The 20,995-nt window shown below is 47.3% G+C and overlaps 1 protein-coding gene across 2 annotated transcripts in view; it reads right to left on the reverse strand.

The window, feature by feature from the left end:
• Nucleotides 1-20,995, reverse strand: part of scube3 (signal peptide, CUB domain, EGF-like 3) — a 73,277-nt gene that overhangs the window by 43,946 nt on the left and 8,336 nt on the right. For both annotated transcript variants that reach the window (XM_062391576.1, XM_062391575.1), the window contains exons 2-3: nucleotides 8,431-8,553; nucleotides 6,109-6,234 (exon numbers count right to left, since the gene is read on the reverse strand). In XM_062391576.1, the coding sequence (XP_062247560.1) occupies nucleotides 6,109-6,234; nucleotides 8,431-8,553 (249 nt within the window). The remainder of the gene's footprint in view (nucleotides 1-6,108; nucleotides 6,235-8,430; nucleotides 8,554-20,995) is intronic.

Consider the following 20,995-nt stretch of genomic DNA (forward strand, 5'->3'; position numbering starts at 1 on the left):
ATATTTCCAAGCGGAAAGGGGTTCTGGCATGGGCCGGGGGAGAAGTGCTCATGTTATTTGGACCTAAAGCATATTTAAAAAATTCTCTTGAGAGGATGGAGGAGGGGGAAAAAACAAAATGAGTGTCTTAATCAAGTGAAAAGACTTCCCTCACTTCAGAGAAACGAGACATGTCCCTGCTCTGTCCTCGCCTCACTCGGGGAGACCGAGGGGAAAAGTAAAAGGTTCAGACGGAGAGAGATTAAGAGATTGGTCGTGTTTGCGGAGGCCATGTCCGCTGGTTGCTCTGATAGCCTTGACTGTATATATAACATTTGGCCTTGTGCTGAGCTTTAGAGCCGTGTAAACACCGTGGTCGCCTTGCAGAAGCTCCTGAACATATATTGAAGAAACGCTCAACTGCTCTCCTTTATTTCCAAAAAAGCTTGAGCAACTTCCGGAGCATTTAATGGCCCCAGAGTTTTTTTTATTATTTTTTAGCAGGGAGTGAAAAACTGCTGCTGTCTGTCATCAAAGCTGTCCACGCATCCGCCCCACTGCTCGGTCTCTGTGTGATTCAGACAGAAAGGCCTCTGTCGTCTGGACGGCCCGGAGACGGGGAAGCCAGCGGACGGACTCCGGCCTCTTTGGGCATTTAATTTACAGGAGTCGAGGAGGCGCACAGTCTTTAATAAGGCAGCAAATCGGAGCCATGTGCAGTGACAGGGAGCAGAGCGGCTGGAGGGGGGGGGAGAACAGGCACTAACTCGGCTTCTCTCAGCATCAGCGAGTGAGGAGTGGCACATACACAGCCAGCTTCAATTAGAACAAGATCCCCTCTGATTTTAAACAGGATTGCACCATTTCCTCTCCCTCGCCGTCGCCTCTGGAGTTCGGTGACGGAGCAGGTTTTTTTTTTTTCACACCACTGAACAGAGAGGACGGCGCTCGGGTTTGAACCCTGAACCTGCAGGAGAGGGGAGCTGAAACTGGACTGGTGTTAAACTGTCAGAGGAGCTTGTTTTAAAATAATGTGCTGCAAGATGTCCTGAGCTTTCCCCTGCAGAAGACACACACTCTCTTAAATCGTGTGGGAGAGTGTCACAGGCTGAAAGCTGCTATTAAAACACTTGAGTGTCGATTTATTAGATTTATTAGATTTATTAGCTCCTGTACTTCCTGTCGGCCTGAATCACAGCGTCTAATAGAACAGAATCACATCTGCTGAGAAGGTCTGTAGCGTTTTAGTCTTACACCAGCAGCACTGTTGGATTTTTATGCTTTTACATAAACAAAGCTCATTTCACTTTGATGGAACTCTGGCTTTTTTTTTGTCTCCAGGCCCGTCTCCCAGGTAACCACTTTGGTAAATAAGCACAGACTCAGAGTCCAATCTGTCGCTGAGTTCTTTCCTAAAAGAAAAAGCTATGAGCTAAGATCATGCTAAATGGCATTTCTCTGTTCCTCCAAAACAAGTCTGGAAGTATTTTAAAAACAAAAAACCCCAGGATAAGTGTTCGGGGTGGACCGCCCTATGCCAAGCAGACGAGAGGCCCAGTGCTGACGTCTGATGGCTCCCAGTCTGCTGCATGCCTACATCCCCCGAACGCAATCTCAGGCTTCAGTTTCCCCCCGGAGCCCTGCCAGTGGGCGCAGCTGGAATTGTTCATTTCATGGTGCACGGGACTGAAGAATCCCGAGAGGAGGGAGCGAGTGAGACAGCGCTCAGGAGACGGCGAACGTGCTGATCTCGAATCCCATCCCTGAACCCATCACTCTCTCCTGACCTGTGGAGAGACGCCCGAGTCCAAACCCGATCCGTGCATGTTTTCATCTGCATGAAGGGAGGTGAGGATTGTCTGTGCGACCCCTGAGCCCCCTCTGGCTGTAACACGAGAGGAGCTGATCGTCATTGTCCCGACTAAATCCTGCATGTTCGGGAGTCAGAGGTGGAGGTTGAAGGCTCCTCATGCAGACTGGGATCAGGATCTTTTCCGACTGGAGCGGGGGGGGTGCAGAGGTTATCACCGCCGCCTCCACACCTTTAAAAAGGAATGCTTTTAAAAGGCTGCAGAGCCAAATCCGCGTGACGCTCTTTGATGGCCAATTCCCCCCCCCCCCCCCCCCCCATCAGAACCCTGGTCAATAATAAATCAGTCTGAAACCTCCTGTTTGATTAGCCAACGTGGCAACAAGACCCCAAAGGACTACGAGAGGCGGGGACACAGGCTCCGAGGGCGACGCCTTGGAGAGGCCACACGTCTGATGGTAAAGATTCATCCATCATCAAACCGTCCGAGGGACTCTCTCCAAGTGATTCTCTGTTAAAACACCATCGCTCCACAATTGGAGATATTAGCAAAAGACAAAAGACTTTCTGGTCTCTTCATAGCCGTTCTTCTAAAGCCCATTTCGAAGCTGCAGTGACATTGCTTTTGTGTTTTATAGATCAAGTTAGGTCTTTGGGGAAGGTGAAAGTAAAAGGGCATTCATTTCCCTATAAATTGCATGGGGAATTGAGCTCTGCTGAATCAATACAAACCAAATCACTGTTGGTCAATAGGAATCAAAGAAACATGGTCTGTTGCGCTGTGTGTGTGTGTGTGTGTGTGTGTGTGTGTGTGTGTGTGTGTGTGTGTGTGTGTGTGTGTGTGTCCTGAGCCCCAAAATCAGTTCCCTGGTTACTGCAACATGTGATGAATGAAATAAGGTAAAGTTATCGTTTAAATGACAGAAGCTCATCTTTTGCAGCGTGGTGGAACATCTGTCCAGTCCATTTGGAGCCGGCCTTTGTCTCTCCCAGTGAGTCCCATTAAGGCTGTGTGTTATTGTGGCATTTCCACTTTATGTGTATAAAGGGGAAAATATCTGCGTTTCTCCAGATAGAGGTGCCCTGTTGTGATTTGTGGTCACGAGGACGGGGGGGAGTATTTGCGCAGATGCTAATGATATCAAGCTACTTGAGAGAGTTTAACGAACTAGTAATGATAAGCGGGCATTTGGGTTTTCGGTCGGACCTCAACCAAAACACGTAGGTCATAAATGTGGGGACGGCGGTGCTGCAGTGGGGAGCTAATAGCCTTCCTGCATCTGGTTTTCATTGTAAAGAGGATGTGTGTTTTGGATTAAATTGACATTGATTCCTCTGTTTTTCCTAAGACTCGAGAAAAAACCCCTTTACAGCCTGGCCATGAAAGAAGTGCGGTGATTAAACGCCGTCCCACCCTCGCCCTCAAGATAACACTAATGACAGTTATAAAAGATGTAATCAACTTCTCATATGCCTCACTTCCTCTCGTACGTGTGAGCTTGGCGAGGGCACAAAAGCCCCCCGGTGAGGTCAATTATACAGTGAGTGACATCTCACTCGGCGCAGACAGGAGCAGTGTGCTGTGATATTGCATCGCTTCCACCTTGCTGGCTCCCTGACATTGTGGTGGGGTTTTCAGGGCAGACGGGGGGGGGGGGGGGGGGGGGGGGAGAGACCTCAGAAGCCGGAGCATCCCCAGTGAGGCGCACGAGGCAGCGTTCTGCTTCACGCTCTGCCGCCTCCTGCCACCGCCCAATGTCATTATGCTGCCAACACACCCAATTACAAGGAGCCGGGCGGCACGCGCGACAGCGAGCAAACACAGGCGACACGGACGGGGAAGCGTGTGGATGCGTGTGCGCCGGCCGAGCTTGTGTCCTATGAGCTGACAGCCGCTCGATGCAGGGTGCCCACCGGCCACAGAGAGACCTCGGGGGGCCGAGAGCTGCAAGTCTCGTTCCACCGCTGAGAATTTATACTCCGATATCAACCTGAAGAGCCGAGGAAATAAAACAAAATAACTGGAGCTTAGTGGGAAAACAACACGGGGTGAATCTGAAGAAAACCACCTCAAAGATTCTCAGGCTCTAAACTCAGAGTGACCTTTGGAGGATCAGGTGAATGTCTCCTTCTCTGCAGCCCCGGGCACATCTGGTCTTTAAGGGCTCTGAGGGTTTGACCTTGTCTGGGAACCAGCCGCTTAGGCTCTGCACTCCAGGACCGAGGGGAATAATCTTTCTCTCAGGGGCCAAAAAGAAGCTTAAACCTGGAAGAGGAAGCTGGGGCCTTAACATTAAACCCCGGCTCTACCTCTTCCTCTGCTCTCTTGTGTTTGTGCTGGGGATTATTTCCTTAGCTGAGCAGAGCGGGGGCATTAGAATAAGTTAAATTCTCAAGAAAATTAAGTCTTTAGAGTCTTTTGGGGACTGTAGGATTTGTAGTTGACAGCTGCATGTACTGTATATCGTTTAGCATCCGGCCCCATCTGCTGCGCTGGAATGAAACACGTATTTTATCATTGAATAAATAATTGGATGGTTACTTCACAGGAGAAACCTTCCAGGGACGTCTGGGCCCTCGCGCACAGAGCAGAACACCAAAAAACAAAACTCTGCTTCACAATGACAAATGATTTCGAAGCGATCAATGGAGGCAACACTTTGATGCACCAGCGGCAGCCACACAACGATACGTTGCGATTACACACCTGCACGCAAGGCAGGAGCCGATCCACGGTGAAGCAAATGATCCGCGCACAGCCGAGCGCCATTGCTAAATGGTTTGGAAAATAGCTCCCTGCTTTACCCTGACACAAGAGCAGGAGGGAGAGGAGGGATGAAGAGAGAGACGTTTCAGAAGAGGACAAAGAAAGAGAAAGCCGGAGCATCGTCAAGTCAGAGCAGGTTTATTATCGATCTGAAGACGTGTGTTTTCCATTCCAGTGTCGCTTAATCCCAGCGTTACATTCAGCTCAGCGATCGACTGAGGGATGGATATGATTGTGTTGCCTTGTGCGTGTGAAGGCTCTTTTCACAGTGGCGCATTGTTAAGTGCTGACAAGTTTTTCTGTCATCACTTCAACTGAATGTGAAATCCGCTGTGGCTGTTCTCTGCAACAAACTCTCAGCAGCGAGCATGGGTTTCGCCAGCTCTCAGGATCTAAAACCGTTTTCAGACATGACCTGTGGATAGGGAGGAGAATCGGGTCTGGGCTTTACCGCAGTTTGCCTTTCACACATGCACAACGCGGGTTTTCTGCACGGACGCGACAAAAGCAACAAATTCTCTGCAGCATTAAGGTGAGGGGTGGTGCAGCAGTCAGAGGATGTAACGTATTCCTTCCATTGCAGAGATCACGTGATCATCTTGACAACACACGGACACTGGTTTCAGCTCTTATCACCACAGACTCTCCGGACATCTTGGTCGTGTCTTCTTCGTGAGAAAGCCAGAGAAGGTCCAAAGATAATTCGGAGGCTCTCCCTCAGACGTTCACAACTCCTCCGGAGGTCAGTGCATGTGTGAAGGCAGCGTAAGTGAACCGCATTATGCTGAGGCTGTAACCGAGAGGAAGACGGTTTCTGAGGAGCAGCAGGGTCTGACTTGGGGGGGTGCGGGAATCATAACAAAAGGAATGGAAGGTGGGTGGATGGGGGACAAGCAGCGAGATGGACAGAATAGGCTGGTGGGGGTGGATGAGGTCTATGTTTAGCAGCTCCCGGCCTTCAGGAAGAGCCCTGTTTTTGTTCCCTTCATTTCATCTCCTTTTTAAGTGTAACAGGTTCTCTGTGAAGCGATATCAACGGCACACTGGTGAAATATTAAACCATGGGAAAGTACGCTCGGCTGACGGCTCACTCGGAGCTCACAGCTCAGGGTCAAGCTCTTCATAAATTCACCCCTCTGTCTTCAGATTTATTACCCTCAACCTCTCTTTTTTCACCCTTAACAAAAACACACCGGAGACTACCTGCAACCGGAGACGAGGAAACGGCTAATATGTGAAACCGCGGCCTAATAAGAGCTCAGTTCAGCCCTGGAACACACATTACCGTCCCTGATGTGACATGAGACGTGCAGAGGGGAGAGTTTATGCAACCACATGGGTGACGTCAGGTGGAGTTTGAATTTTGACACTTTCAGTTTAATGTTTTGGTTCTTCTGACAAAAAAAAAACCTTTATATATCAACTCGTTCCTGCATAATTAACCCAGCTGCAGAACATGTGAGGGGGAGAAAACAGCCTCTCTCTCTCTCTCACACACACACACACACACAAACACACACACTTATTCTACGGCCGCACATCACATACTCACCGAGACAATTGTGCCCGTCATGTGCCAAGCGAAAGCCATCATAGCATGTGCACCTGTAATTCCCAGGGATGTTGATGCACTCGTGCACACAGCCGCCGTTGTATTCGGTCGCACACTCGTCCACATCTGCAGAGAGAAGATACACAAGGATTGTGTTGACAACTTGAAACAATCCGGATTCATGCAGGACTTTGGGATGTGGGAGCAGTCATATTGGAAAACCCCAACTGTAGGTTCAGCTGTTACTGAAGAGTATGACAATAATTGCTTTGTCTTTAATGTCTAATAATGATGATAGGCAAGTTCTTATGACACATTTTACAGTCCAATATCTGAGTGGTCTCATGCCAAGACATTCTTTTTTTATGTTAAAACTGGCAGAATGTTAAAGCATCTAAAACAGACTGTATCCAATAAATCATATCAATTATTTATATAAAACACATATTTGGATAATTAAAAATAAAAAGGAAAGGAGTAGTTTGTTTGATATGAGCTATCAGAGAGGAATTTCCCTGAAATTAGCACGGACAGTATTGGCGTTGCTGACATTACAGACGGACCGGCAGCCAATACTTAATAACAGGCATCAGACGGATAAATCAATGTTTCCCTAAAGTTCCTCCGTCCCGGTCACTGAGGGAAAGCGACGCACAAAAGAAGGAGCAGAGGCAGAAAGATAAAGAGAGGCTGCAGATCGCTATGACAGCCTGAGTGGAGTTGTCTGTTACGGTTATGATGACGGGTGAGAGGGCCCACGCTGAGGAGACCCAGACAAGGTGGATTGAGAACACAGTGCACTTCCACTCAGCACTTACTGGCCCATTTAGGGCCGCGGATCCCGGCTGCTGGGCTCCTTTCTGAGCCCGTCTCACTCGGGGGCTTGATTGGACTTGACAGCAGAAGGGACGGGAACGCAACAAAAGCAACACACTGTGCAGCTCCGGCCTCTCAGCTGCTTCCCACACAACTCTGTCACTCCTCCATCACAGCGCACAGCCGTCACTGCTCGACAACACTGGAGCAGAAACACCCACCGTGTGAATGCAAACGTGTTTCGCCTCCAGCAGCTTTGAATAGGTTTTTAATTCACTGCTTTTCTATGTCCACCTTATATCCACAGAAGAGATGTGGATTTGTCAATAAGTGGAAGATTTATACAGAAAGAATAATCGAGATTTTAATACTAAGGTTATTGGATAAATAGATTATATCAGACTTGTGCATCAATATCCCTGTTGTTTAAAATTACTTCTTTTTTTACTTTTGAAAAGTGTGAAAAGTACTTTCACCTGAAACCTATGGATAGAAAATGTATTAAAATCAATACAAAATCCTGAATACAAAAAAAGAATAATAAAACAAATGAAGTGACTTTCAAAAATTCCTTTAGATGTGATCAGAACCTCCTCACAACCTGGAAATTAGACTTTTTCCTTTCCTGCCAATAATTAATACAAGAAGGTGTCAGTCTGCAGCAAAGAGACCTTTTGGGAAGGTTTAATTTGACAGTCTGCTTCTAAAACCTTTTCACTACTTACTTAAATACTTTTGTGTTTCTTTCTCTTTTTATCAGCGCTGCTTTTGAAATTTTTCAACAAGCATATCAGGCTCCAGGAGCCATCAGCTAACCTTCAGCCCAATGGAAACCACGCCGTGCATATATTTGATAAAAGACTCAATAAAGCAAAAGCTTTTTATAACCTACAGGCAAAAGGCCATGAAAAACACTCGGTCAAGTAAATGAAAGAATAATAATGGTGAGGGGAAGAAAATGACATTGAGAAATATGGTTTTGTAATAACACTAATAAAAATTGTGGGATATAATGATCCGGAGGTTTTGAGCCCATTGAACGAGGCAAGAAAAACAGCTTTGTGTCTGACAGTCTGCGAGGGCCTGCCTCTGGCTGTGGAAATATCCCCGACTGCTTGGCAGCACCTCTGACTGCCGCTTCAGCCGCTATCTTAATTCTCTCCTCTAACATGTGCAGGAAATTTACTGCTTCATTTCATCTTGTCACAAAGGAGCATTCTGCACCTGGCTTTCCCCTTCCTCCGTCCGCCACTCGCTCCCTCTTCAGGAGAGTCTGAGAGCTAATAAGTTGTGTTGAGTGAGACACGGGCTGTTATCGCGCCTGTCACCGGCCCCGGGGCTCACGTTCACAGAGATATGGAAAATCGACACGAGAAATGTGGTTTTACATCAGCGTACGGTAAAAAAAAAAAAAGATCCTGCTCTGACCCCGACAGAAGGGAGCACACGTTTGTGCCTCCAACCACTGGAGGAAAAACGAGCGTATTAAACCCGTCACTCTTTTACCTTCACAATGTTTGCCGTCCCCTTTATAGCCCGACTTGCAGATACATTTGTATGACTTCAGGGTGTTCTGGCAGATGGCATCGATGCTGCAGTTGTCAAGCGCCTCTGCACACTCGTCCACATCTACAGAGAAGGGGAGAGGAAGGGGGGGGGGTTAAGAAAAGCTGGAACTGTCTTCACGCTGGTGTCACATTTTACTGATTTTCTCAAAGTAAGATTTTTTATATGAGCATGAATATGAATCGTGTTGAGGATAGATTTGGTTAAATTGCCGGAAAAATATCGATAAAGTCTGAATAAAACATAAAGGGAAACAAATTTCAAACAAAAAGACGTCGATCATGAACCTTTGTTGAACCTTCATCTTCTGTGATCTCTCCACTCATTTTAATAAATGAAACACTGTCCAAAAACAATTATTAAAAAAACTATAAAGTCCCCGGAATTGGCTTTTGAGTAAAAAGCTTTTGTTTGGACTAAAATTAAAGCAAGATTAAAAACATGGTAAAAAAAAAATGCATTAAAAACCAAGTGGAACTGAGGCTCATTCATTTTCAGTATCTGGTCAAAACACATTGGGACCAATTGAAATTCTGACGGTGCCACGAGAGCAAAAATTCAATTCTCACAAAAAGGGGGGGACCGGACAGCAAGTGTATGTATTGAATTTCATGGCAATCCATGAGATATGTGTTCAGACGTTTCAATAAGACAGAACATGTTTGTATCAGTGCGTGAAAAGTCAGGGGATCGCAAAAGGCAATAACATTCATCCTGTGGACAGCGTGAGCGTCTGTAGAAAATGTCACGGTCGAGTCATTCATGAAATACTTGTTGAGATATTTCAGTCGGGGGCAAAGTAGGGGACCGACCGGCGGCCTGACCCCGTGACACCGTGTTGAAAAGCAATAAAACTGCAATAAGACACATTTTCTCCAGCAGCACCGATTCCAAACCATCACTATAATATGCATCCAGAAGTTCAAAGAAGAATTTCAAACCAGGGAATAACCAAAACCTACTTCCATTGAATTCTACGGCTGCTCGCCCTGAATGTCTGATGTGGGCCGAGATAAAATAGTATGAAAGTGAACTGCTGTGTCACTGCTGGGGAGTGTGAAACTGTAAGAATGAGAAGGGATTTAACAAGACAGAGTACGATCAGGTTTGCCTCATGGAGCCCCTAATCCCACCAAATCCCAGTTAACTAGCCCAGGTGTTTGGGATTACCCCCCCACCCAGGGGAAGGGCAGCTTAACAAGGTTTACATAGCTTCCAGTATCCACTCTTATCACAAACCCTCTGCAGGAGCCGGCTGATCCCACTGGGAAATGACCTGCGATCTAAACCCCTGAGCTTAGCACATTGACTACATCTGCCTGTTCCTGGAGGACACGCAGTCGTCTGCTAATGCTGCTGCTGCTGCTGCGTGGGGAAGCAGGACAATGACGGGGCAGCGTTCACAAAAAAAAACCTCTGGAAAATGTGTATCACCAAAACTGAATCTAATACGGCCATGACAACACCTTTGGGCAGACGCAGTGGAAACCTCCCGATCGCAGGTTATTAACGCTGGGACCTCTCCAGGAGGAGCACAGAGCTGCGAGGTCACACGTTAGACGCAGGGTCCAGTAAGCGGCGTCCTGCTCAGTTTAACATTTCACTAAAAGGTTTGCAGATGTTCCTCTGACACTCGATGACTGTGTGAAAAAGCTGCTAAGGGCCTGAATCAAGGTTTGGCTTAATAAGAATGAGTCTGTGCAGCCAGGTCGTCGGCTCTGTGAGACTGAACTCAGGCTCTGATGAGTTTTTGAGCTGAATTATAACGTTTGCAGGCAAATATGCTACAGCTACAATAATTGATGAAGAAGTAATAAACACAAATCTTATTTTTAAAAACATAAGTACAATTGCAGATGTTTTCATCCGCCTTTGGGAAGTTAAAATAATTGCATTATTCCCACAATTGGGAAATTTGTCAAAAATAGGCATCGGTAAGTAATAATAAGTAACATGCAACACTTAAGTGTAAGCACATTGACAGAAAATAAAGAACAAAAAAGAAGGATATCCATCCCCATTTCCCCAGTGTAACTTAAAAAGTACTAAAAAGTGTCTGAGTCTGTGTTAAGCACGCAAACAGGAGACATGTGCACAACGTGTCCAAAGAACACACCGAAAATCTGATTACAATCGATTTTGAACCTCAACACGGGGCTGTTGAAAGGCTCCACTTCCTGTTCCACTTCAACATTTGGCCTCACATTATCTTCAAACGCTCTTTGATATGACTCAGCATTCTTCAGACGGCCAAACGACCCCAAACCAAACCATGACATTTCCACCAGCGTGCTGCTCAGATCTAATCTCGCTGTTCTCCTGAAAAGCTGCTTCGCTCTCGGCAGAACACGACAATGTCACGTATGATCCGTCTAGTCCAGAGCACGATAATCCAGAAGGCCTGGTGATGATGGCTTTGTCTCGTTCTAATATAATCTATGAATTGGGACTTGTTTGCAGGTTATTTGGAGAAATCTCTTCCTCATTATAGATGCGTCTTTGACCCTGACAGATCTAAGAACTGCCTGCAGGTCCTGTGGTGGAAACCTGACTTTGCTCGGCCTGCCAAATCTGCAACCTGTAGTAATGATTTATTTCAAATACTTGGAAATCTCCGTCACCTTATCGTGGTGGAGAGGTTTTCGTGTCCCTATGAACCTGAGGGCTGTGTTGTCTGGAGCCTTGTGCTCCTGGTAGGGTCTCTCATGGCAGAGTGGTCTCAGGTGAGGGGCCAGACTAAGAATGGTTCAAAAAACCTCAATGAATAACGGAAGGAGAGGAGATGTGACCCGGCCCGGAGGAAGCCCGGGGCCCCCGTCTGGAGCTAGGCCCAGACGGAGGGCTCGATGGCGAGCGCCTTGTGGCCCGGTTTGCCACGGAGCCCGGTCGGGCATAGCCCAAACAAACTACGTGGCACCCCCCCTCTCTTGATACCATGGGCCCACCTCCTGTGGGAAGACCCGTTGGGGTCGGGTGCGCAGCCACATGGGTGGCAGCGAAGGTCAGGGGTCTCGACGGACCGGACCCGGGCGGCAGAAGCTGGCTCTGGGGACGTGGAACGTCACCTCGCTGTGGGGAAAGGAACCGGAGCTTGTGAGGGAGGTGGAGCGCTGGTGGGGCTTACCTCCACGCACAGTCTCAGCTCTGGTACCGTACTCCTGGACAAGGGTTGGACTCTATTCTTCTCCGGAGTTGCCGAGGGCTTGAGGCGCCGGGCAGGTGTGGGGATACTCATAAATCCCCGGCTGAGCGCCGCAGTGTTGGAGTTTACCCCGGTAGACGAGAGGGTCGCCTCCCTGCGCCTAAGGGTTGTAGGGGGGAAAACTCTGACTGTTGTTTGTGCGTATGCACCAAACAGCAGCTCAGAGTACTCGGCCTTCTTGGAGACCCTGAATGGAGTCCTGTATGGGGCTCCAGTAGGGGACTCCGTAGTTCTGCTGGGTGACTTCAACGCCCACGTGGGCAACGATGGAGACACCTGGAGAGGCGTGGTGGGGAGGAACGGCCTCCCTGATCTAAACCCGAGCGGTCGTTTGTTATTTGACTTCTGTGCTAGTCATGGATTATCCATAACAAACACCATGTTCGAACATAAGGGTGCTCATAAGTGTACCTGGTACCAGAGTACCCTAGGCCGAAGATCAATGATCGATTTTGTGATTGTGTCATCTGATCTGAGGCCACATGTTTTGGACACTCGGGTAAAGAGAGGTGCGGAACTGTCAACCGACCACCATCTGGTTGTGAGTTGGATCAGGGAATGGGGGAAATTTCCGGATAGACATGGTAAGCCCAAACGAGTAGTGCGGGTGAAGTGGGAACGTCTGGAGGAGGCCCCCTGTCCTAGGTATCTTCAACTCAAACCTCCGGCGGAGTTTTTCTGGCATTCCTGTGGAGGTTGGGGGCATTGAGCCAGAGTGGGCGGTGTTCAAAGCCTCCATTGCTGAAGCTGCGGTGGCTAGCTGTGGCCTCAGGGTCTTAGGCTTCTCAAGGGGCGGTAACCCTCGGACACCGTGGTGGACACCGGTGGTCAGGGAAGCCGTCCGATTGAAGAAAGAGGCCTTCCTGGATATGATATCCTGGAGGACTCCGGACTCGGTAGCAGGGTACCGACAGGCCCGAAGGGCTGCAGCTGCTGCCTTGTCGGAGGCTAAGCAGCGGGTGTGGGAGAAGTTCGGAGAGGCCATAGAGAAGGACTTTCGGTCGGCACCAAAGTGTTTCTGGAAGACTATCCGGCACCTCAGGAGGGGGAAACGGGGAACCATCCAAGCTGTGTACAGTAAGGATGGGACTCTGTTGACCTCAACTGAGGAGGTCGTCGGACGTTGGAAGGAACACTTTGAGGAACTCCTGAATCCGAATAACACGCCCTCTATGTTGGAGGCAGAGCTCGAGGTTGATGGTGTTTCGTCGTCAATTTCCCTGGTGGAGGTCACTGAGGTAGTCAAACATCTCCGCAGTGGCAAAGCCCCAGGGATTGATGAGATCCAGCCAGAAATGCTAAAGGCTCTGTGTGTTGAGGGGCTGTCATGGTTGACACGCCTATTCAACATCGCGTAGGAGTCGGGTACAGTGCCAAAGGAGTGGCAAACCGGGGTGGTGGTTCCCCTGTTCAAAAAGGGGGACCAGAGAGTGTGTACCAATTACCGGGGCATCACACTTCTCAGCCTCCCTGGTAAAGTCTACTCCAAGGTGCTGGAAAGGAGGGTTCGGCCGATCGTCGAACCTCAGATTGAAGAGGAACAATGCGGTTTTCGCCCCGGACGTGGAACTACGGACCAGCTCTTCACTCTCGCAAGGATCCTAGAGGGGGCCTGGGAGTATGCCCATCCGGTCCACTTGTGTTTTGTGGATCTGGAGAAGGCGTATGACCGGGTCCCCCGGGAGAAACTGTGGGAGGTGCTGCGGGACTATGGGGTAAGGGGGTCTCTCCTCAGGGCCATCCAATCTCTGTACTCCCAAAGCGAGAGCTGTGTTAGGGTCCTCGGCAGCCAGTCAGTTTCGTTCTCAGTGGGTGCTGGTCTCCGCCAGGGCTGCGCCTTGTCACCAATCCTGTTTGTGATATACATGGACAGGATATCGAGGCGTAGTCGTGGTGGGGAGGGGTTGCAGTTCGGTGGTCTGAGGATCTCGTCACTGCTTTTTGTGGATGATATGGTCCTCATTGGATCATCGGCTTGTGACCTTCAGCAATCACTGGATCGGCTGGCGGCCGAGTGTGAAGCGGCTGGGATGAGGATCAGCACCGCTAAATCTGAGTATATTTATAAAGTTTTTCCATGTAACCGATCTCTTTTGTGCAGCTGCATTTTTTTTTTTTGGTGCTGTCGTTTGGTTGAAGTATATCACTTTTATTAATAGCAAACATTTCTGAGGATCAAATGTTTGCCTGTTCAGACGTGTTGAAGGAAAGTCAACATCTTCCACGGGGGTGCACTCCATTTCTCTGCAGCACCTGGGACAGTCGTGCAGTTGCTCGCTCCTCTGCTAAGTTTCCACAAAGCCCCGTTTAATGACGCGGGAGCCCTCCGAGCCCTCCATTGATTTATATTATGTGAGAACAATATCAATTCACCTGAAGAGCAAGCCCGGGTCCTTTCTCCTTACACCGTCTGTCTTCCAGGATAAGACCAAGAGCAGCCAGGTGAGCAAGTGTTTTTCAATGGAGGGAGTATTAATCACGACAGAGTACCCGTCTCACTGTCAGCTTCCTTTGTGCCGAGTCTCCGTGGTAATTATTATTCATCATGACAGAAACTCAAAGAATCCCTCTTTTCATCTTGTTATTTATGTTTCAATCTGGAGCGTCGGATCACTTTATCTTTACAGTCTGTAGGGTTGTCAACTCTCGTGCCTGTTTTACTCTGAGTCGCACGCACACGCACACACACAAACACACACACAAACACACACACACATACACATACACATACACACACAAACACACACACAGTGAGGCTGACACACTCACATCTTTCAAACATGCCTCAAGCCAGAAACTACGGTTAGGATTTAAAGATTAACAGCGTAACACAATCGACTGTAAATTTTAAGCAGTGTTTTTCCAGAGCTTTGACATACAATATGCATTCACACACACACACACAGACACACACACAATGTCACTTATCCACGCCTCCACCACATCCTCTGTTTTTCCCTCATTCAAATTGCCGTCTGAAAAGACTTTGATGCTGTGGCTGCTGCAGGCAATTGTTTGAGTGCAAAATTCAAAGCAGCAGATCCTGAGCTGAAAGCATCTTTAATGTTACGCAACTGGCGTGTTATGATAACAGTCACATTTTTAATGATGGCAGGGAGCTGCTCCCTCCACACCTCGGGTTTTAAAACCAACAGGACTGCCTCTGTGTTTGGTGAAAACCACCTGAGCCGGTGACATTATGTAACGAGCTGTGTCAAAACCTGCTCCCTCCTCACCAAAAAAAAATCCCCTTCCAATCAATCAGCGACGGCTCCACGGCACCACAACCGCATCTTTGTGCAAATATTACTTTGACACAGTTATAGCACAGGCTGACACTTCACTCGTCGGACTCACCGGATGTTAGAGCGTAGGGTGCAGGCCGGCCATTGGTCGCTTATTTTAGGCATCATTCTCCTCCCCTTCCACTTCACGCCTGTTCCCCCCCCCATACGTCTTTTACGGCCGTTTGTGGCATAAAGATGGCACCCGACCCCCCCCCTGCCCCGACCCAAAAAAAAGTGAGAGCAAAGCGTTGCAATGGCCACCTGGTGGCTGGCTACAGTATAGGTCATAAACCCTGCCTTCTCCGTGTTAATGGATGAGACATGGACCAACGTAAGTCAACACAACGCTGCCAGTAAATTTGGGTTTAATCTGTTATTTGCTGCTATAGAAAAGTTTGAAAGTCATGAGTGACAGCTGATATTGACTCGTGATTGGTCGAGAGCAGGACCTCGAAACCGCGGTTCCAACCCCCCCCCGATCGCTACTGCGTAGACTCTGGTATTTTAGCTTCATGTCTGGATAGTGGGAGGAAGTGGAGACGTGTCGTCCATCTTTATATTCAGTCTATTGTTCCCCCCCATGACTATTTTCTGGTGGCACCTCTCGCAGCATCCTGGATTAAGTGCTGTCCAGGAGAATTGTGATTGGTTAAAAAAAGACACAAACAAGCTAGAGGTATTTCCTCCTGCAGCAGAATGATAATGGCTGCAGCCAGAACGCTTTCAAACGCTGACACAACACTTCACTAACAATGAACATCAACTTGTGAGCAATGATTTAACAGCCAGTGCAAACACAGAGGGATCTGTTAACCCTGATCTGTACATCAAGTGGGTCTCAAGGAAATGATAATGAACACTAATGTCAAAATGAACACATCCACATTCCCCCTTTGTCTTTGGTGTGAGCTCCACAGAATGAGACAAATACAAATTTAGAAATCCTGGCCCACAGATCATAATCATCCATGTCCGTCAAAGCATTGTTTAAAAGATCCAGCCATGAGAGTTACTGATCCGACGGACACGTGAACAACAAACCCGAACTGCCTGTGCCGTGGAAATAAACATGTCAGAATGAATCCGTCCTTCGGTCGGGTCCAGAGGACGCTCCTGTGAGAGCCTGAGACAAAGTCTCAGTAATGCAGGCCTGGTAATTGACTCATGCCTCAGATGAAAAGATTGTGTTTTTCATTGAGAGCTTATTTCATTCTTTTGAGCTGAGGAGTCACAGTTGTTGGGAACAAGTTAAGGCAGCGGAGGACGGAGCCAGCGCTTCCAGACAAGGATGAATAAACAGAGTCGAAACAACAAAAAAGCCAAGAAGAAAGAGATGTTGGGCAACGCTCCGATGTTTTAAACAGTTTCCCCCGGGGGGGATGTGTCATTTTGAATATTGCTGCTGCTGCTGTAGCTCTCCCCTGTGGTTCATGCACTTGAGCATATTAAAGCCACAAATAGCTTGAGTCTGTGTTTAAACCCACTGACATTCTTGGAATATTGAATTCAATGATTTTGTTGAAACCGAGTCGCACAGAATCCACGCATGTTTCCTCTCTCCTGAAACCGATTTCCTTCATGCTGCATTTGTACGCTCAATAAAACTTTAAATTTGCAGCGTGTCAGACGTCCAAATCCCTCAGTGAACTTCTGCATAGTCCAGAGCAAACTTTTCATTTGTGGATATGCAGGCCTAGACGGGCCTGGATTTATTAGAACTGGATTAAAAGTGGCCGGATAAAACATTCTTTAATCCTCACAGGTGACCATCACTCAAGGAAGAACTACTTTTGCTCCAGATCCGAAACCAGTGGGCAAATCCAGGCTTTTTTATTTAACCTCGTGATGGCTTTTTTCAACATCTTTCTTTATATTGTAGGTATAGGTCCTCTCAGGAAGGTTGTTCTTAAAAGTCATTAGTTCATTTATTTTCCGGAGCCGTCCCCACATGTAAGTCCGGGGATTGGGGGGGGGGGGCTGCTAAGGGCTGCTGCTGGCCGTGGAGGTGAGACCTTGTCAGAGTTGCTTTCCTCCCTGATTAATGGGGCGGCTCTGGGATAAGCAGTGTATTTAACTGGGCCAGCTTGAGGGGGTGCAAGCAGGAATCAGAATCGGGAGGGAGGGATGGGGGGGGGAGCGCGAGTGTGTGGGAGAATTGTGGGGCTGAAGGTGTGCAGTTCAAACATAGGGTAATGTTTACTTTGAGTGTTGAGACCCTCGCTGTTTGCTTTGCTCCCTCCCCGCCCCCCCCCCCGCCTTCCCCCTCCCCAACCCATCACCTTTCCTTTGGAGACAGAAATAGACTGAGTGGAGCTGGGACACCCATAGGTGTAGCTTTACTCGCAGCGCCCGCAGCCAGCTCCAAAATAATGGTCAGAAATATGGACCAAGTGATGCATTCAGTCAGCGAGGGCGATAAAACATTCAGCTGCCCCCCCGACAGAGTGGCCGTGTGCAGTGTTTGAACGTTTGCCGGCTTTTTTTCTGCATTCGAGACAAAAACATTCTTTCATGACATTTTTTCTGAAGAAATGCTTCGTTTTCACGAGCCCCTCGCAGCGCGGGAGGAAGGGTGCCGGGTTCAATTCCATAAAAAAGGTGTTCTCTGGATCACGGTGTTTGTCATGTATGGATAATTACACAGGAACAAGTATTGTAATTATCCATCTTGGAACCACACTTACACTGTACTTAGGGTTGCGGCCGTGCAGGAGGGGGATAAGGTCAGGGTAATTACTGTAGGTACTGAGCAGTATGGCTGTATAGTGTGTATATGCAAACCTCTTTTATCTATAAGTTCTAAATGATCCATATTCTTGTCAAACTGATTCAATTTGTTTTAAAGCAAAGCAGCTGATTACTGCAGTCTCAGCAAATTCTGACCAATGCAATATTAGTACCAACATTAATTTTATCCCCACACACCAGATATATTTAGAGACAAACATATTCTACGTTGATTCTCTTTGTTTTAAAAATGCATTTTACTGGTTTACAGCCCCTGCAGTGTCGCCGGCAGGATGGAGCGTGTGCCAGAAATCATGTCATGGCATCTGTCAATTCCTAACCAGTGGTGGTTCTTGGTCTTGCACCTCAGAATTGTTTGTAACTATAGCCGCCTCACTCATTCGCCTTTACAAGCGTCTCTATGACTCGTGGAGCTGGGAGTTCATCAAGCAACTAGATTACTTGGAGGTAAGCCACACTAAAACCTCACGTACAATCAGGGGCGGACTGGGGGAAAAAAGTGGCCCGGGAGTTTCTGTCAGACCGGCCCACTCAATACACGGCGGTGCGCATGCGTATAACTGGGTGCCGCGTTGCGTGTATGTATGCAAATCCAAATTCTCTACACTTCGGCTGTGTAAGAACCAATTTAGAGGTGTTTATTAATAAGGTGGAGATCTTTTCTTACTTTGGACTTCCGAAGTCTGTAAAACACATATTAAAAGACACTTAAAAAAAAATCGAAAAATAGTCACCATGAGTGTGAAGACCGATTGCGAGTAGCAGTATAAAAGCAGTCAGTGCGAATAGATAGGTATAGCTCTTGGAGAAAATTACGCTTGTGCCGCTGTTTCAACCATTGTAGGGCTGATGCGATGATGGGCGTGGGCCGGTACATCATAGTGATGGGCCGTTGGATTTATATTTTCGGCCATCGGCCCACCGGGGATGTCCCCGGTATTCCCGATGGCCAGTCCGCCCCTGCGTACAATAATGCAGTGTTTGGCAGTGATTACGATTAAGACGCCCACTAGTGGTTGTGAGCATATTGCAACATAGAGTGCATTGAGTTATTGCTTGTAGTACCGATGGAGTCATGTATGAACAAGGCTTTACTCTCTCTCTCACAATGTACCAACATGCAAATATTGTTGATTTCAAAAATCTGAATACGATACACAAGATGTCTCCATGTTCAGGGAAAAAACTCAATTCTCAGTTTCCCCCGCTCTGCAAACGAATGTAAAAACAGCCTTCTGGTGCAAATCAACATCAATGTGCACAACAAGCACAACACCTTAGAGCGGAGGGGAGGTGTGCATATTTACACCAGTAAAAATGTACATACATACAATCATGTGCTTGAGTCAAAACGAAAACACATTTGTGAGACCACATTTCCATTGGGAAAGTGAATATATAAAACATGTCACGTTAAAATGTGAATACTTAGTGTGTATACATCCAGTTCTTTTTGTAGCACAGGCTGATATAATGTGATGTGAGTCCTTCCTTTGGTCTGGGGGCCTGAGAGGAAGTGAGGAGCAGGTTGCGGACGGGAACAGGAACCACGGCTGCTTGTCGCAAAACATTATCACAGCACAGTGTGAAAGTGTCGCCGATTTTTCAAGTTGTTCAGGACATGAGACTCTCTCACCTCCACCTCCTCCACCTCCTCCTCCTCCCAGAAAAAAAAGAGGTGGTTTTGATGAAATGCAGACGTCAACATTAACACAAAATTTAGCATCCCCCCCCCCCCCCCCTCTCTGCTGCCCCAGATCCCCCTCCAGCTAATGAAGGGACACACTGTTGGCTGTCAGGCAAGGCTCTAAAAAGTTGTGAATAAAAATATCAACTGCTTCCATTCGGGATATTTACACTCATCCTTCACACACTCTAAATGTTTAGGAATCATGACCACCGACTGATCCTGGGCTTTCAGAAAACCTGTGATCACAACTTCAAAACCCCCGGGTGCCTCCCTGCTTATGTCCACCAACCATGAAGCCTCAGACTAATCTGAGGAACACGCCGGCCGGGCCTCAGCAGAGCGACAGTATGTTCACATGCCTGAAGACATTAACTGTGGCAAATCGACTTCTTGTTTATGCCGACCCATGCTTTCCTTATTTATTCCTTGTGCCTTGTGTTTTTATTAAAGTGCTGCACCTCGTGAGGTACAGTTTACTTTGCACAAGGATTACTCCTCGGCCCAGGAAAAACAGTTGTGTAACGTCCCGGAGGGAGTTTTTCCCAAAATGTGAAAAAGAAAAAGACCCTATGATGATGTCACAGTGATGTTATCGGTGTCTCTTTCTCGGCTGGAGCTGGAAGCATTTTTAACAGGCGGCCTATCTGCCTCAGCTGTCTCTGCTAGAGATGACGTATGAAAAGGGAAAAACACAAAGTAAGCCAGCTAGTCGGCTGGTTTTCCTTTCACCGTTTTAATAAAGTCACTTGTCATGATTCTTCATTTCCATTTGCTTCTGTTACTGAAGCTGCACCAGTAAAGTGCAAACACACAAAAGAACCAGGTGACCTAAGAAGATGATAGGACAAATAAATCGAAGCTGCCATGATTCCACACTGCTTCACGATTTCATCGAACTATAGGTCTTTGATTTGGTTTGTTGTTTTTCAGATTGTACGTTTAAACTTTAATTTGAAAGAGGTAGAGGAGCCATGCAACAGAGCCAGGTCCAGGAGTTAATGGACTCCCCCCATTTTCAAGTTTTTGAAGTTTGATCCAACCTATGCTGCAATAGTTGTCCCAAGTCTTTTTGGAATTAAATAACCAAAGTTCCTCCAACTTCAATACTAAATTGCTGAAATTTAAAACGACTCTTATCTCCATCAAGTAGGTCATGTTTTCATCTGCGTTTGTAATTAAGCAGAATAACTGCAGAACTGATTTCCATGAACTTTCCTAAAGGGGGGGGGGGGGGGCATCACTCAAGGAAGAACTACTTTTGCTCCAGATCCGAAACCAGTGGGCAAATCCAGACTTTTTTATTTAACCTCGTGATGGCTTTTTTCAACATCTTTCTTTATATTTATGAGTGTGTGCAATTAGGAGCAGATCCAAATAGCAAATCTGGATCGGGGTGAATTTTTTAATGTGGTTACATAAGAGGACTGTTGGGCCTTGGCGGAGGTTTGTGATAAACTGAGTGCTGCTTATACTTTCCTCCTTTATTTTCTAAATTAATAATTTGTTCCTCATTACCTCAGCGCTTATTCAACCTGCCATTAATTAGTTTCAGTATTGTGTATTTGTTTATTCACTCAT

The sequence above is a fragment of the Platichthys flesus genome, chromosome 7, assembly GCF_949316205.1.
Source record: "Platichthys flesus chromosome 7, fPlaFle2.1, whole genome shotgun sequence".
NCBI classification, from domain to species: Eukaryota; Metazoa; Chordata; class Actinopteri; order Pleuronectiformes; family Pleuronectidae; genus Platichthys; species Platichthys flesus.